Below are 17,421 nucleotides of genomic sequence, written 5' to 3' on the forward strand. Positions count from 1 at the left end.
TTTACAAAGAAGTTGCATCGATCAAGACATTGTGATGATGGCCAAGGATACATAAGTAAAACAGTGGAACTGAAGATGCCAAGAAATCCACAGCAGAGGACAGGTAGCAGATCATGGCCAAAGGCTATCTTTTGGGTAAGAGTATTTTTATAAAATAATGTTGAAAAATAGGGCATTCACATACTAAAAAACAAACAAAACACCATTCAGAAAAGTTAACTCAAAACAGCATAGGATTAAATACAAAATGTAGTGTACAACTTGTAGAAAAAATAACAGAGTGAAAAGACCTAATGGATATTCAGTTTGTCAATGACTTTTTGAGATGCAAGATCAAAAGCATGATCTATGAAATAAATAATTGATCAGTCAGACTTTATTAAAATAAAAAACTGCTCAATATAACACACTGTCAAGAAAAATTAAGTAGCCGCAGATTGGAAGACAATTTTTGTTATCTGTAAACATCAGGTACCAAGTTAGAGTTAGATTGACTTAAGACTTTCTGGTGTGCTACTAAATAATAGTATGACTATAGATAATAAAAATGTACTACATCTATCAAACCATATAAATGATTTTGATTGATGAAATATATGTTTAACCTGATTTAAACATTATGCAATATGCATGAATAGAAGATTAAAAGGTAACCCATTCATATATATTTTTATGTGCCAGAAAGTTAATAAAAAAGAACACGAATCATACATTTTAAAATCAGCCAAAGACTGTAAACACCAAAATATACAGATGTTAGACAAGCACATAAAAGGAAAACCCAGTTTGCCAAAAATGTGACATTATATATACCTTTTAGGGCATTAAAATATTGTTGAATTATGAACATTAAATGATCTTGCACACTTGAGGTCATTTAGAAAAATTGTTAAAACAACAATGGGATGGCATTAGCTACCCAGTAGCATCCCTAAAAGGCAGAACACCAAAACCACCAAGAGCTGGCAAGTATCTGAGTTAATAGATACTCCCACTCATGTACTGTTTGTAGGGGACTTGAAATGCCTCCGTTGTTTAGGAAAATAGGCTGGTGGATTTCTACAGAACCAGACGTAGTTTTATTACACAATCTATCAATCATCTTCCCTGGTATTTACCCAAACACACTAAAAAACTTGTCTGCACAGGGATAGTTATAGCAGCTTTCTTTTTCCTCCTTACGGTTGGTAACCAGTAAAGTATCCTGTTGTCCATGAAAGGATAAACTGCATAATATACAGAAAATGAGATGTTATTTAGTAGCAAAAAGAAATTAGCTTTTAAATCATAAAAGGGAGCAGAAGAAACTTAAATGCGTATCACTAAGTAAAAGAACTCAGTATGGAAAGACTGTATACTATATTTATAGACAGTAAATGATCAGTGGTTGCCAGAGACTAGGGATCAGGGGAATATGGATAAGCAGAGAACAGAAATATTTTAGGAGATAAATCACACTTACTCTTTGGTTTCCTCTAGTGATTGGCTTCTGGAGTCCTCATGGATACTAAAATTCAAGGACTCCCAAATTCTTTACATAAAGGGGAAATCATTTGAATGCTAAATATACAAATCCTATGCATTTTGAATCATCTCTAGACTATTTTTAATACCAAATACAATGTAAATGTCATGTAACGTTGCTTATAGAATAATGACAAGTTTGTAACGTCTGCAGATCATTAGCGTGACAATATTTTTTAAATCTTATTTCCAACTTTAAGTTAGTTGAATCTATAGGTGCTATATCGACAGTTATTAGTACAGTTTTACTTCCAGAAGGCTGTCTGTAGTCTGTGATGTCATGACTGTATAAACATGCTGTCATATATGAGTCCACATCTATAGAAGGTAAAATACTGAAACAGAACATTAATGTAATCCACAGACACTGAGTGAGATTGGGGTATCCACTGTCAGTGCAGGTTCACCACCTGTAACAATTGTGTCACTTTTGTGGGATTTGTTAGTAACTGGTGTGCCTGTACATATGTTAGGGAAGAGCACATACTCTTTCTGTTCAATTTTGCTGTAAACCCAAAATTGCCCTGAAAAAATGAAGTTGCTAAACAGATGCATTTAGCAAATATGAGTCCCTTTCCTTTATTCTCATGTCTTTAATATTTGGCACATACCTCATTATTTGCTAAGTAAATAATCTTGATATTAATTTCCAGACACTATTTACGTATCTGTGTAAGTAGGTTGGGTGCAGAAGCTAGTTCAAATAAATGGCGAGTGTGGCACTGGAGACCAAACACAGAGGACAGTGAGAGGGCACTCAGATTTGATCTAACAGGAATGGAGATGGGCAGCATAAACACCCATGCGTTTTCCTCAACCTTAATTCCCATCTGTACAAGGCCAACTTAGAATTATCGCAGGCTCCACTTCCTGAGTATGGCAGTGTGGCAGGGATTCTCTCTGTGAGGTAAGTGGATATGTCGTAAGGCCAGCACCATATTGGGCAACAGCATGAGTATGTTACGTCTTTTAGAAATTATTTCTCTCCTGAAGATCATTCTTAGTTCTCCATAATTATTCTCGCTCCTGGCAAATAATTTCTATAAAAACATTTCAAAAATGTTTATTTATTTTAAACCATGTGAAAATATGCCTGTGTGTTTGTGTATGTGGCCATACACTCTCAGGCCACAAAAGGTTCAGACCCTGTGGAGCTGGAGTTACTGGTGGCTGTGAACCACTTCAAGTGGGTGCTGGGAAATCAATTCAGCTTCTCTCCAGAAAGTGCTTGCTCTTAACTGCTGAGCTATCTCTCTAACCCAGTATGCATTTGCTTTATTTTAATTTATTTTCTTTATCTTATCTTTTGTGTGATATGTGATCACACATGCATAGGTGCAGGTGTGTGTGTGTGTGTGTGTGTGTGTGTGTGTGTGTGTGTGTGTGTGTGCGTGCTAATGTGTAGAGGCCAGAGGCTGACATTGGGTATCATCCTTGATCATTTTCTTTTTTATATTCTGAGGCAGAACTCACCATTTCTGCTGTTCTATCCATATCCACATAGTATTTCCTAGATGCCAGGGACCTGAATTCCAGTTCTCACACTGTACAACAAGTATTTACTTACTGAACCGCCTCTAGAGCTTCCAGTGAATTTATAGAAGGACCTTTGTACCTTATATGACTTTCAGGTGGAAGAGGAGAGCCAATCAGGCAAGAAGTAAAAAAGGTGTAGTTAGAGGAATCTTCACTACCAGTTTTCACCAGGAGCCCTGAATTCTACTTACATAGCCAAATATAATATAAATTTGTTTTTTGGTTAGAGAGATAAAAATTGGTCTTAATTATAGTCGCTAATGTTTACTAAGAACTTATATACCTGTAAGTTTGGAATTACTATATTGCTATTTCATTTAAAGATGAAAAAGATGGTGGTTTTAGAAAGGTCAACATTCTTGCTAAAGATTGTCCTAGCAGTGACAACAACAATCATACACTTACCACATTCTATAAAAGCTTTTACAATTATATAAGGATAGAAAAAGTGTTGTCTTGGAAGGAGGTACAGCTCAATGGCAATTGACAGAGAACATGCCTATTATGAGCAAGGACCTCAGCACCATGACAGCAAGAATGAAAAGAAGTGAAGACAATTAACACCTAGGGAACATGAGTTCCCATTTTCATCAGGTTATTTAGGAAAAGAAACGTTTACAACTATGCTACTACGTGAAACATAGTCTACTGGGGAGGCTGCTCAATGGCTACAGCATAGGATGGGGTGCAAGAAATACTCATCACTGCATCTAGAGCAGTGGTTCTGAGCCTTCCTAATGTTGCTACCCTTTAATACAACTCCTCATTTGTGGAGATCCGAGTCATAAAATTATTTTTGTTGCTACTTCATAACTATAATTTTGCTACTGTTATGAATCTTAATGTAAGTATCTGTCTTTTTCAATGGTGCAGGTAACAAATGTGAAAGGGTCATTCGAACCCCAAAGGGTCTGACCCACTTATTGAGAACCACTGATCTAGCAGGCAAGAGATGCACAAAATAAGGAGGAACCAAATAAGCCTTAAATTGGGTGGTAGTTTTGATCAGCAATCTATGAACCAACAAGAAATCTTGGTGCCAAGTATTCACAAGTTTCCTATAAATCTAAACATGTTATAGAGATCCCCAAGCATGTGGAAAGAATGAATGTACACCTGCATGAATTAGTTTGCATGTCACTGGCTCTGGACTTACTGTATGATCCTCAAAGGTTTGTTTTCATATCTACTACCATGACTGAAACTTTGCAATAGGAAATTTGTTTCTTTGGGTGCAGGAGGGCAGTCGAAAACTTGGTATTTCTTTCTAAATGGGATGAATGTCTCTTGTTTGTGTGTGTGTGTGTGTGTGTGTGTGTGTGTGTGTGTGTGTTCTGCTTCTATTCTTCTGACGGTCTCCCTGTGGTTGTTGGTTTAATTGATTTCTCATAATGTGGGTGGTGAGGGAAGAGTTTTTAGTTCATCACAAAGAAAAGGGGTAGATGAGATGTGAGGAGAAACACAAGCAAGGATACTTATTCTTGATAAGCATGTACTGCTTATTAAGACCTATCCTAAGGGGATGTAGATGTGATTTAGTGGTTAAGACACTTCCTATTCTTCCAGAAGGATGCAGTTAACTCCTGACATATACATTGGGTGGCTCACAACTGCTTATAATTCCAGTTCCTAGACATCGGGCCATCTCTGCTGTCCTTCAGGAGCATGTGTATTTGCACGCACACACACACACACACACACACAGAGAGAGAGAGAGAGAGAGAGAGAGAGAGAGAGAGAGAGAGAGAGAGAGAGAGAGAGAGAGAGAGAGAGAGACTAAATCTTAAAAAAACTGTACCAGGAATTTAAAATACTTTATATGAAGGAGACGTCACTGGTTAATCTATAATTATCAGTAGCTGTTCAAGGTAATATACCTTGCAATTTTTAGTGCCAAAAGAATGGCTTGATCTTAAATTTATGCTCGACTTGTTTACTGTGGAGATGGACTTGAAGAGTACAGAAGCTAAATGTGCAGTAATATAATAAGAGATGTGATATTTAACATTGATAGTCAGTTTAACACCTAGGAGACAAGACACTGGACATGCCTGTGCAGAATTATCTAGATTAGGTTAACTGAGGTGAGAAGACCTATCATGAATGTGGCCAGCACCATTTCATGGGCTGGAGACTCAGAATGCTTAAGAAAGAAAAGCTAATCAGTTGACCATAGGATTAATCTGTCTTTGCATCCTGATTGTGAATGAGATGTGACCAGCAGGCCAAGTATTTCCTGCCACAATGGAGCAGTCCCATCAGATTGTAAAACAGATTAAACCCTCCTTCCTTTATGTTACTCTCTGCCAGGGATTGGCCACTGTAATAAGAAATATAACTAATACAGGAGGAGTGCTCGCATATTTTATTATTATGTAACATGGATTTCAAAATTCAACTTCCTACTGATGTTCATAACATTCCTTGAACAAGGAAATCTCCTTTGCAAAACTGAGTAGGCTCTGGAGAGTGTGGCTTTCTTTATAGTTCTGTGAGAATTTTGTAGATTTATGCCTAGAAAGAGAAAGTTCCAGCTCGTGACATTAGGTACTGTTAACACATAATGTCCTTGTTTGAAGGGAGTATTTTTACATGGTAGGTCCAGCCATTGCATGATTCAAAATCACCAGAACTATAACTGCTACATGTTTTCCCAAAATCAGATTGTTTGTCTTTAGTCTTGAAATTACAGAAATAAACTTCATTGCATACATGTAATAGTCACATTCTCTCACCTCCTTAGATTGCAAGCTACTCAGGGGCAGGGATTGGGATGTTATTTTCTCCAAGGACTTCTCAAAGTCTCTAGCAGAATATTTGAAACTGGATAGACATTCAACATGTGTTTTGTTGAATGGATGAATTAGAAGAGTATCTATCAAATCAATGACTTATTGAGTGGGTATCTCCTGACTATATTATAAGAAAGAGCTTTTATCATGAGTGAGACATAGTAAACATTGCTGACTCAGTGTAAAAATATACTTTGGTGGAAGAATCATCTGCCAGTCCTGAAAATCATCAGTGAGATTAAGTAAAGATAAAGACTGCTGGCTTTTTCTTTGATAGCCGAGCAGCAGCTGGCCTGTGGCAGAGAATATGGATGTACTCTGTTATAATTGGCCAGGAGAAGGAAGTAAACAAAAATCCTAATGGAATTTGAGAGCCTCTGAGGGATGAACAATGTATGCAGAGAAAACACCAGATTTAGTTTGGGTATATGAAGACGGATGTCTCAAGATGAGCAATTGAATTCAGGATGACAAACGATGCCCGCATCAACCCTCTTCTATTCTCTGTTTTCTAGAGCTGTTTCTCCTTCCACCTTTCAGTCAAGGCAGAAATACAATAAAAATAATGTGCTATATGTGGTTAAGTCCAAGGTCAAAAGGCAATGCCCAATAAATTTGCATCAGATAAGACTGATGGTCCTTTTCACATGATGGATGAGAATCAGAAAGAACCTCTGACTATGGCTTTTGTAAAGACCTATTTTCACCAATGGTAAAGACAGGATGGAGACAGACTTCTGTTTTTAGAATGAAAGACAAGATTGAGATATCCATGACATTCTGTTAGGGCAGGCAATTATTGAGGGATAATATGGGGTATGTAACAGTCAGCTAGGTTATATTTTGGGATCTTCTCCTTCTCAAAATGACCTTGGAAATGCCATTTGCTATCTGCTAATCTGCAATCAAGGAAAATTACCATTACATAGCTACCTTACAAATTTGTTACTGAAATCAAATGGAATAATCTCCAGCAGCCCTTTGCAAATTATAGTGATCTATACAATCGAAAGTGTAGCTTCTTTTTCTTTCTTCCACTTTTTCTTGGGGGTTAGAGGGTAGAGGGGTGATGGTGACATAGTCTCACATTGTAGTCAAGTCTGAACTTAAACTCATAGCAACTCTATTGTCTCAGCATCTGAAATAAAGTCTATTACCTTTTTGGCATAGAGCAAAGAAGATATAGATGAATGGAGAAAAGCGAATTAAAATAGTAAAATAAAAGCAGAAGAAAGTTCACTGAGTGACAGGGAGACTAAAGGACAGGAAGTAAGGTGGTAATAGGGGTAGGAAGCAGCAATGGCAGGAAGAATGGCAGCACCAGCACACAGGTAGATAAACAAGCAAGAAAGGCATCAAACAATGAGCAGAACAGCAGAACCGATCAGAGATGGGATTTAGAAAATTATGTCTTCACAGCATACCATCCTGATAAGCAACCAGAAGTCTGCATCAGACAGCATTTCCGGAGGAGACAGCAAATCCAGCATGAGTCATCTTCCTTATTAGACATTTCTAAATCAAAAATACAGCTAAATTCACATTCTCGTTTGTTCTCAGCCAAGTAATATGTAATCTACTGTCCAGCAACTAAGGACAGTGCTTTCTCTTTGTCTAGTTGTTGCCTAGCTTCTCATTCCCATGAAAGCCTTGTTGAGGTCAGATGCCCTACCATAGGCATAGGTACTCAGGACATCATAGTCCCTCCTCCCCCTTTTATAGAATATGTCACATTCCTAGATTTACATTTGTTGGTGTGATTGGTCAATATTTCCTTCTCTGTGGTAAACTCAGCATAGAGCAAACACTGTTTTTTTTATTATATTATCAACTGGATTTATTGACTGGAGGTATCATAAGCAGAGAAAAGTCAGTAAGAACAGCTTTAACTCCGCAAATATAAAAAATGGAAGTATTTGTAGAGAGATGTGGTATGAATCTAAAGAGGTCGTTTGTCCTGTGGGTATGTTAGGAGACTTGTGACTGATAAATGTCACAGTTTGAACAACTGAACCCTGCCATGGAATAATGGTTACTGTATAAATTTTTGCCTAATAAACTTGAAAATTGTTACTGTCTGTAGTCCTCTTTGACCCATTAGTGTATGAACCAGGTTTCTAGTGCAGTCTCAGTCTGTACTGTATGTGGCTGTATCATTATTGTTTACTGGGTATTGGCTAAAAGGGGCAATTTTCCAGATAAATGTTCTTAAGCTTACTGTTTGGGTTTGCTTAATTGCACAATAATGAGGAGAAAGTTAATTCATAATTTACTTTGAGGCCTTTATTAAACCAATTTATTAAAAATAAAAAGGAATTCCAAGGAAGATATGCCTGGAGGTAGTAAGTAATCACATTAGTTCAGATTATGCAAAGAAAATAAGAACTTTTCTAAGAAAATGTTTTAGGCCAAATTCTCCTGTGGATTCTGTGGCATGCTTGACAAACTGCCACTGATTGAGTCATCAGTATGAGCAGCCATGGGCAACCCGACAGCTCCTGGTAACTAGACTTCTGACCTATCTCTTCTGCTTTATCCCTGGTCCCACTGGATAAAACACAAGACCATAATGTGAAGGCTTTATTTTTCTCCTTCTAATTCAGTGCCTTTCCAGGGGAACAAATCAAATTATGAGTTAATTCTATTAGTATTTTTGTAAGACAAAGCACCCAAGTTTATTAGAAGTTAGCTAATATGGAGACCTAGATAAGGCAGGGAGATGCAAACTGAAAATTAATATAATTTCGGAGGTTTTGAGGTCAAAAACTAAATTTCCTAAGAGTGCTTTGTCTTACAAAAATATGTTTATTTGTTCACAGTTGCTATTTCAACAGCAGATGGCAATAGTGATCCAGGAGGCCCCAGAGAGCTTTAGCATCTGAGCACTGAAAGTCCTTAAATATCTCCTCCCTCTCTGCAGTCACAGCACTTTTCAACACTGATAAACTCTGGGCCCTCCTTAAAGTTTCCTGTGATGAAACCTTTTGTGTTGTCAGCTCTGCACAGGGAAGGAAAGATTACAGGGTCCAGGAGAGATGCTTCTTTGGTTAAGGAAATGGGGTAGGGGGAGGGGGGGAAACAGAAACCAGGCAAAGGGAAATGAACTGATGGTGTGTAAGAACAGAGGTGGAAACAATAAATGGGAAGATAAAAGAGAAATGGAAAGGAAAGGTGACCAGAGCCCCAGGAGATGCTTGGGGAAGGTTGTCTGCTGTTCCTAACACACTTTAAGTTCAGCCTGTGAAGACTCAGTTCTCCCCCAGTCAAGTTCATTTAGTCTAGGATCCTTGGCAGGAGCACTGGCTCCAGAGTTAGGCTAGAACTCCTACCTGGAGCTTTCAAACTCCACAGGCAGGTCTGTCTCTATTGGAACATAATAGATTTTTGGGAGGGATATGAGGATTCAATATTTACAATACATTTGAAACTATAACTATCTGTTGCTTGTTCCCTTAATTAAAAAAAATCAGTTCTGTAAATACACTCTTTGTGTGGCTGGATAACAATATAAAAAGGCAGGAAGCAAATGCGAGTGTGTCTCTGTGGTTAAGAGTGTGTATTACTCTGGCAAGGGACTGGAATTCAGTTCCCAGTACCCACTTGAGGTAGCTCACATTATCTGCATTTACAGATCCAGGGGGATCCTATGCCTCTGGCCTTCATGGGTATCTTCTCTCATGTGCATTATAGGCATATACAAAAATTCTCTATACTTAACCCCATGTGCCTCTATGTTTTATGGCATTACTGACTCTTTTTATTTTTCTGTTCCTACCTCTTCTCCCTTCCTCCACTCTCCCTTCATCACTCTATGTTGCCCAGGCTGTGCTAGAACATAAATGTTTCCTGCTTTAGCTTCTGAGTGCTGGAATTAGAGCTGTGTGTCACCAGGCCTATAATTTGGCTCCAGTTTTGAATCACTGACCTCAACAACTACCAACTGGTTAACAACTAAGAAGGCTCTTCTTCAAGTCTGAGGAATACCTTTGCATCTTGGTACATATGTCAGAATGTTAGCCTCCGTCACTCACTACTTATATCACTTTTTGTGGTCTTGGTAGAGAAGTGTACTGGAAAAACTGTATTAGAAGCTGAATATTGTTGCTGACTAGTTTCACAGTACATGGGTAAGGATGTCTGAAGCTACCTGTCCCAGAGGGCTAGATATTCCTAGACAAGGAGAGCAATAGGCCCTGCCAAAGTCTGGGCTCCACATATGAAATTATATTTCAAAGTCTGGAAGCAAAATGCTCATTTCCAAAATGTTAGACAGTAGTTCTCAACCAGTGGGTTATGACCCCTTTGGGAGTCACATATCAGATCTCCTGCATATCTGATATTTTGACTATGATATATATCAGTAGCAAAATTACAGTTATGAAATAGCAAGGAAATAATTTTATGGTTGGGAAGTCACCACAACATGAGGAATTGTATTAAAGGATCACAGCACTAGGAAGGTTGAGAACTACTGTGCTAGAGCTACAAGACATACTATCTCCATCTTATTTTGTGTGATAGATGAGAAGCGATCAACCTTATATAGTGAGACATAACAGACCCAAACTCTAAATCTTAATGGAATCATGACCTGATTCTAAGGCCACTCGGCTTCTTGAGAAATGTGAAGCAAATTTAGCTACAAACAAACTGGTTCTATCCAGGCAAAATAGGAAGATAGTAAATAGAGTAATTCCATTTAGGATCTGATTTCCACAGTTTTCTCTGGAAGGACACTTAATCAGGAACTCCAGGGACTCCTCAGATCTCATGATATTAAGAGCTTGGAGTGGTTCTAGAGTACAGAAGGGCATCTCTTGTGATGAATGCTGGCATGAGATTGTACTTATGGAATGGGACCTGTCTTGTTGAAACAGCACATTGGGAATATCACTACAGGCTCATTAGTCTGAGTTTTGAGTAGTCTGGTTTCTAGTTGGGCAGTTGAAAAGTTAATGATTTGGGAGATAGCTTTGGGCAGGGCCAGGTAGACTAAACATTTAACACAGGGAATTTCTTCTGTAATGTTCCTAAATATGCCCCACCCACCTCATTTTGTAAGAGCTCATTAGAAAAGGCAGCCTGTAGACACCTCCCGTATTAGTTGCTTCACTAATACAAAAACATAGCTTAGAAGATTATTCCTCTAGGATGCCTCCAAAATGACTGTGTAAGGCTACATAAAAGGGGATCTGTACCCAGTAAAGAAAATTGTCAAGCAGCCAGAGCTGCTTGTAAGTCTCAGGAGCATGAGCAAAATCCTTCCTGATTTTTTGCACATAACTTCCTTTCCTTACTGTTTTTAACCTCTGCCCAGAATCCTCATAATTCAGCCCATGCCCCCTCTTGTGAGAATCAAGCCCAACACAGGCAATTCCTTCTGACCATTTTCCTGTTAATTCTCCTGGTTACCCATATTGCTAAAATCTGCTTAGGCTGAGTTTCTTTGAATTCTATTTTGCTGCTCCACTCAACTGTTTCTTTAGGATGCTCTTTGACTTTGAATATGTGCTATTATTGTGGTTCTGTCATTTTGCATGCGTTGCTAAAATGTTTGGCAACTTTTTTCATTTCTGTTTATGAATGAAAAAGTGTAAAAGTCGGCAAAGGGTTCTGTGAGGTCTTTTAAAAAACATTTTCTTCTTTTTATTTCTCATCTCTGTTTCTTCTCAGAATTCCTAACAGAATCCTGACAGCATGTATGTGTTTATTCGTTCATTCATTCATTCATTCATTCATTCATTCATTCATTCATTCATCACTGTGTAGCTCAGATCAGTCTGAAAATTGCTATACAGCCTCGTGATCTTCCTGAATTACAAGGCTAGTTGTTGTTTAATGACAGTGTTCAGTTAGGTCAATTAATCTAAAACTGGCCCATTAACTGACCTTTGTTGGAAGCCAACATGCAAATTAGTTCATATAGCTTCCCCAGAGGAGTGAGAGAGCCTACTTTTTTCAGAAAAAAACTGTTTTGGTGTTTGGTTTAAAAGACTTTCTACATAACTTTGTACACACAAAGGTATGTTTGATGAGTGTCAGTCTCTTTATTCTCATTCTCAGAATCTGCTCTTAGACCCCTCTCTTGTTACTGAAGTCTGTAATGTTCTTAAAGATGTCCTCATTTCCTAAGAGCTTCTCATTAGGGGTGCTAACATCTTCCATATCAGCCACTTTACTATGATTACTAGTGAACTATAAAATTCTTATAGAATGTCTCTGAAACAACTGTGGAAGGCAATATAAAACTGGCTCTGTACAGTGTGAAGAAAGGCTCTGAGTTGCTGAGGCTCTGTCTCAGTCACAGGGGAGAGTCCTAGGTCTCTAACTTACTTGGAGTCTGCTGAGCAGATTTGCTCTCTTTCTACAGTGCGATTGCACTGTGGTTGCTTCTCATGGGTGACATCCCCAGAAACACAACCCAAGAGATGTCACTTACATAGGCTAGCATCCCTTAATGTTAGTATTTTCACTTTCCGATATTTCAGTTACCTAGTCATTTCACTTTCCGATATTTCAGTTACCTAGTCAGTCAACCATGATTGAAAATAGCAACTGGAAAACCCTGGAAGTAAATAGCTCTTGAGTTTTAAACTGTTCAATTTTTAGGGTAGTTTGAGGGAACCTGCTCAGGATACAAGCCATCCCTTTTGTTCAATGTAACCATGCTGCATATGCTGCCTGCCCACTAGTCCTGTATGAGATGGCTCAGTTATTGGGTTGATAACTGGTGTCATAGCAAAGTGTTCAAGTAGCCCTTAGCAAATAATGAATCCTGAAGTACTAGGGCAATTTGGATATGTCAAAAAGTGTCCAAAAAAGTGTTCTCTTTCATTAATGAGAGCAATACTCATAGAAAGGAAGAAAAAATGTCATATGTTCATTCTTTTAAGTTCTGTAGAATCACCCAGACATGAAACTGTAAAGAGGGAAAAAATCCCTGCTAGTTTTGTACAAAAGCTATGTCCACAGTGTATGCTGAGTGCTCAGTTAACCTGGAAGAAACTGTAATTATGCGGTTTGGTTCATTTCTGAGTTTCACCCATCCACTGGGGTACTGGGACATAATGGTTATTCAAGATGTGAAGATTGGCACTGGGGTCTCACAGTCCATGGTCCTGCTTCCATAGGATCTAAAGCTGGGGCTCCTGTGTTCTGCTTCATCCACCAGTACACCCCAGTTGCCTTTCTGTGACATTTTGAAATCATCTGCCCCATTCCATTGCCTTTATCACCCTGTCACCATCCCCTTTAAAATTCCATTACTTTTCTCTGATAGAGTCTCAGAGGGAAGAGAGAGCAAGGTGTGGGTTGTGTCCGTCAAGCTGACCTGGGAGCATAGAGCCCACACTAATAATGACAAGATTGTTCTGCCTTGCTGTATTGGGTATAGTTATTGATAATTTGGATATTGTTTAAAAACAGCACTGACTGTGGTAGATGTGCTCAGTTAGACAGCTTTTCTGTCTCCATAAATCAAATTATCTGGAAAAGAAAAACATCTCCACTTACTTTATGTAATGTAAATAGAAACTGAGGTGAGAATTATATAGCTGTATGGTATGTTAAACCACATTTCATTTAGTAATTATTTTATGTAGCTATTTTAGTTTCACAAAAGCATTAGAAAGAAGTTTTAAAATAATTGGATTTCCAATTTCAGTTGATTATCTACTCTAAGAAGTTTAATGCCTTAATGGTAAGCCTATTTAAGACTCATTGTTCTATTTAAAACAGAAAATAACTCTTCCATTATGAGGTTAGTGGTAGGTATTCCATGCTATGTTATCTTGGTATTGCAGCCAGCTTGGCACACATAGCATAGACTATAGAATAGACTACAGTGTGCTGGGTTCCAAGATATTTCCTTTGAAACACTGCATTTGTGTTTAGATTATTTCAGCACCCAGAGGTATTTTATATAAATAATTTCATATTTATGTCTTTGAGATTATGTGTTGAGTGTGGGTCTTCAAACTTACTGAAGTTACACTGTTCTGCTTATTATTTCCATTTTCAGAGCATTTGGGCACATGTGTATTCAACTCCTGCTTATTGAAGATCTGATAAGTTCTTGGTACTTTGCAGGAAGTTGTTGAGTTCAATACAATTCCCCCCTTGGGCTACTTCATCTTATTGGAGAATTAGAATTAGTGATTATGTCTATAGCAGAGTTCATTGAACTCAAGTGGAAAGAATGGTAAAGGCAAAGCAAAACGCTTATTAGGCATACTACTAATAAGCTTCTCTTAATAAAAACGAAGAGAGGGAGTGTGAATAGCTTTAGAAGAATGCATCATTTAGCACTCACAGAAGTTCAGTCTTGGTGTTTATGACCGCAATGTAGAAAGGTCCCATGCTGATCCCTGCCTTGAGAACTCTTCATAGGGTTAAGTTGAAGCAATACAACTGGAAAATAGATCTTTGCACTGGCACCTTCACTACAGACAATATCATCACCACAAGGAGTCATGTGTAGAGACAGTCATGCCGTTCAAAGCAGGTTGCTGATTTTATATGACTTTCTCTAAAGTCAGTGTCTTTCTAGCTGTCTAATTTTTACCCTGGGAAGTCTTTGCTATATGTAACAGCCTAAATGTGGCATGTGAATTATGTGACCTGCTTCCCCCAGATCAGCGAAGTCTTTTCATATCAGATTATAGAAGATAGGTCTGCACAGAAGAGTGATGTATTTTCAAATACAAGCTGGGTTATGTTAAGTAAGTGTCCATGAGAAGATTAGGGAATGCCCCAGAGAAGCAAGATTTAGAAAAGACAATTATGTAATATGATTATTTTGGAAATGGAATCAGATATGGTAGATAAATGAATAGAGAGACTACTTAGCTATTTAGACAGACAGACAGATACACAGACACAGACACACAGACACACAGACACACAGACACACAGACACACAGACACACAGACACACACACACACACACACACACACACACACACCCAAGTACATAATAAGCATACAAGCAATGTTTCTGAACCTGTGTTGCTGTACAGGTATCTACAGAGGCATGTGTTTTCAGCTCAAGAGTTATACCTATGGCTGAGGTTCACTGAAAATAAAGCTAAGTTACATATTCTCTCCCCTCCCTCCTTCCTTCCCCCTACCACTCTGATGCTGATTCAATCCAGTACTCATTCTGGGTTCCCCACTAACCCATCAAAAACACCTCCTGTACACCGCAATGATTATACTGTATTTCAAGCACATATGAGTGTTTGTGTCACTTACAATGAGTCCTGTGAAGAAAAGGTGACATTTTACATTTGAATTTTAAATCTAGCCCCTACCACAGTGACTGGCACATAGCACAAACTTCATAAATAATTGCCAGAGTAGAGAAGAGGTATGGATAAAGGGAAACAGAGGGGAAGAAGGAGGAGGAAGAAAAGGAGGAGAATGAGGGGAGGAAGTGTATGTAGGAGAAGGAACACCTTATTACAGCTGAGCACTGCATATTTCATTATGAGAGGCATTATATTATTCTCTTACCCTTCCAGGGAGATGGCCCGTTGGAGAGTCACTGAAGGTTGACGAGTTGTAGTGCTGTGCTGGGAATGACTGTAAGGAAAAAAAATAAAATAAAACTGGGATATTTATGTAAAATGCATTGTATAGTTTAGTAAGTCTTACTGTCAAGAAAATAACAAAAATTAAAGTGCTAGTGATAAGTAGAATAATATACCAGAAAAAGGAACCCTGTTTTAGACAAAGGGTTAGTGTTCCCTTGTAATTTAGGTTCAACATGAATTATTCTGGAGTAAGCCTTAAATGATACCTAGATATGGCATAGAACATAAAACATCAATTTGATTATGTTGTCATTTGTTTTTATGTCATCTGAGAATTTTATAAATGACAGAGGCAGTGGACATCTACAGTGAAATGGTATTTAACTGACATGACAGCGCTATCGCACACATAAACTTGTAATGACTATGACTGCATGCAGGAGACATATACCAGATCAGGCCAAATGAAATTCTAACATGGATGGGGGAGGGGCTCATGACATTCCACCCCTAGCCGAGAAGCTATTGGCAACCAATGGCTAATAGGTAAGGGAGTGTCATTTTCCTTCATGGTTGTAGTCCATGAGAGGCTAGTCATTCCTGGTCCCACATCCATGCATATCTAGGTAGTACTATCTGGACTCAGGGGATTTAAAAAAGGAAACAATGTACTCTTAAGCTTCAGAATTTCTTTTAAAGCAAATCTTTGTACAAAGACTAACCTACAAATTGGAATACTTTACTAATTCAACATTTATTTGTAAATTACTCAGTACTGATTCAGGTATTTTATTAAATCTTGAAAAATTGGGTTTCCAGTCTTGGAATTTGATGTGATTCATTATTTTGTTTTGGTTTCATATAGCAAGACTGATTTTGTATATAAGTAGTTGAAATCAACATAATATCTAACATCAATGATCATTTATATCAGCAAATAGCTTTTAAAATATTTTATAGGCTTATGACATTTGTTTTTGCCAAGTCTGTGAATTGGATCCTGCTTAAGAGATTAAAAAATTGAGAATAAAAGAGGCTTAGAGCTCGCTCAAAGTCAGCTAATCAACACCTGAGCCTGAATTGCCATCTAGATTGATTGAAGAGTTGCCTCAACTAAGGATATGGAGAATCCTTTGTTTGAGAAAGATATAATAATAACCCAACAGCAAACTGTTATATATGTTCACAACACACACACTTATGATTTCCTTTCATAATATAATTGAAGCATTTTGACAGTATCTATTATTTTAGTTCAATGTAATATTATTTCCTATTTATACACAGTTTATTTAGTCATCCTTGTAGTTGGATCATTAGAATATTTATGTTATTTTAATGTTTTATGTATAGCGCTGCAATGACCATGCTGCTAATGGTTACTTTTTTATTTTATGATTTATTTTAGATGAATTACTTCAAAAACAAGCAGTTCCTAGGTTCTTCATATATATATATATTTTTTTCTCTCTTTCTATAGATAGAAACACACATATTTTTACTGATTCCATTTAGTGCTTCTCATATATGCATGTTTTTAGGATGACGTTCAGGGATTGAACGACCTATTAGGGGACTATCCCTGGATATGTCTATATAAGTTTCTCTCCAATATTAGAATTACTGACTTTAAAATAAAAATAATTTATATAGCTACGTGTATTGTGTGTGTGTGGCTGTCTGTATAGTGCAAGTATCTGTGACTGAATGGGCTCCTGGGTGTGTGTGTGTGTCTGTGTGTGTACTTGTGCAGTGTGTGTAGGGGACACTTGTACAAGCAGATGCTGCCTGACAAATATGGTTAACATTTATAAGACATAGGGCAACTTCCTCTTGGGACCAAGTAGATACCATCCTGTCCATGACTAACTGCACACAGTGGTTAATTCTATGACTAAGAAATTACAGGTAACTGTACCATGGCCTTTTCACCTCCTCAGGCAATGAGGGTAGAAAGATGGAGAACTGAGAACTGCAAGAGAAGCAAACTAAAGGCAAAGAAAAAGTAAAACTTACAGCTTTTAACATTACAGGTT

At 37.8% G+C, this 17,421-nt stretch overlaps 1 protein-coding gene across 14 annotated transcripts in view; it reads right to left on the reverse strand.

The window, feature by feature from the left end:
• Dlg2 (discs large MAGUK scaffold protein 2) overlaps positions 1–17,421 on the reverse strand; it is a 1,919,116-nt gene that overhangs the window by 359,096 nt on the left and 1,542,599 nt on the right. For all 14 annotated transcript variants that reach the window (XM_040732003.1, XM_040732001.1, XM_040732000.1 and 11 more), the window contains one exon: positions 15,366–15,434. In XM_040732003.1, the coding sequence (XP_040587937.1) occupies positions 15,366–15,434 (69 nt within the window). The remainder of the gene's footprint in view (positions 1–15,365; positions 15,435–17,421) is intronic.

This window comes from Mesocricetus auratus, unplaced genomic scaffold (genome assembly GCF_017639785.1).
Source record: "Mesocricetus auratus isolate SY011 unplaced genomic scaffold, BCM_Maur_2.0 Super-Scaffold_4256, whole genome shotgun sequence".
Classification (NCBI taxonomy): Eukaryota; Metazoa; Chordata; class Mammalia; order Rodentia; family Cricetidae; genus Mesocricetus; species Mesocricetus auratus.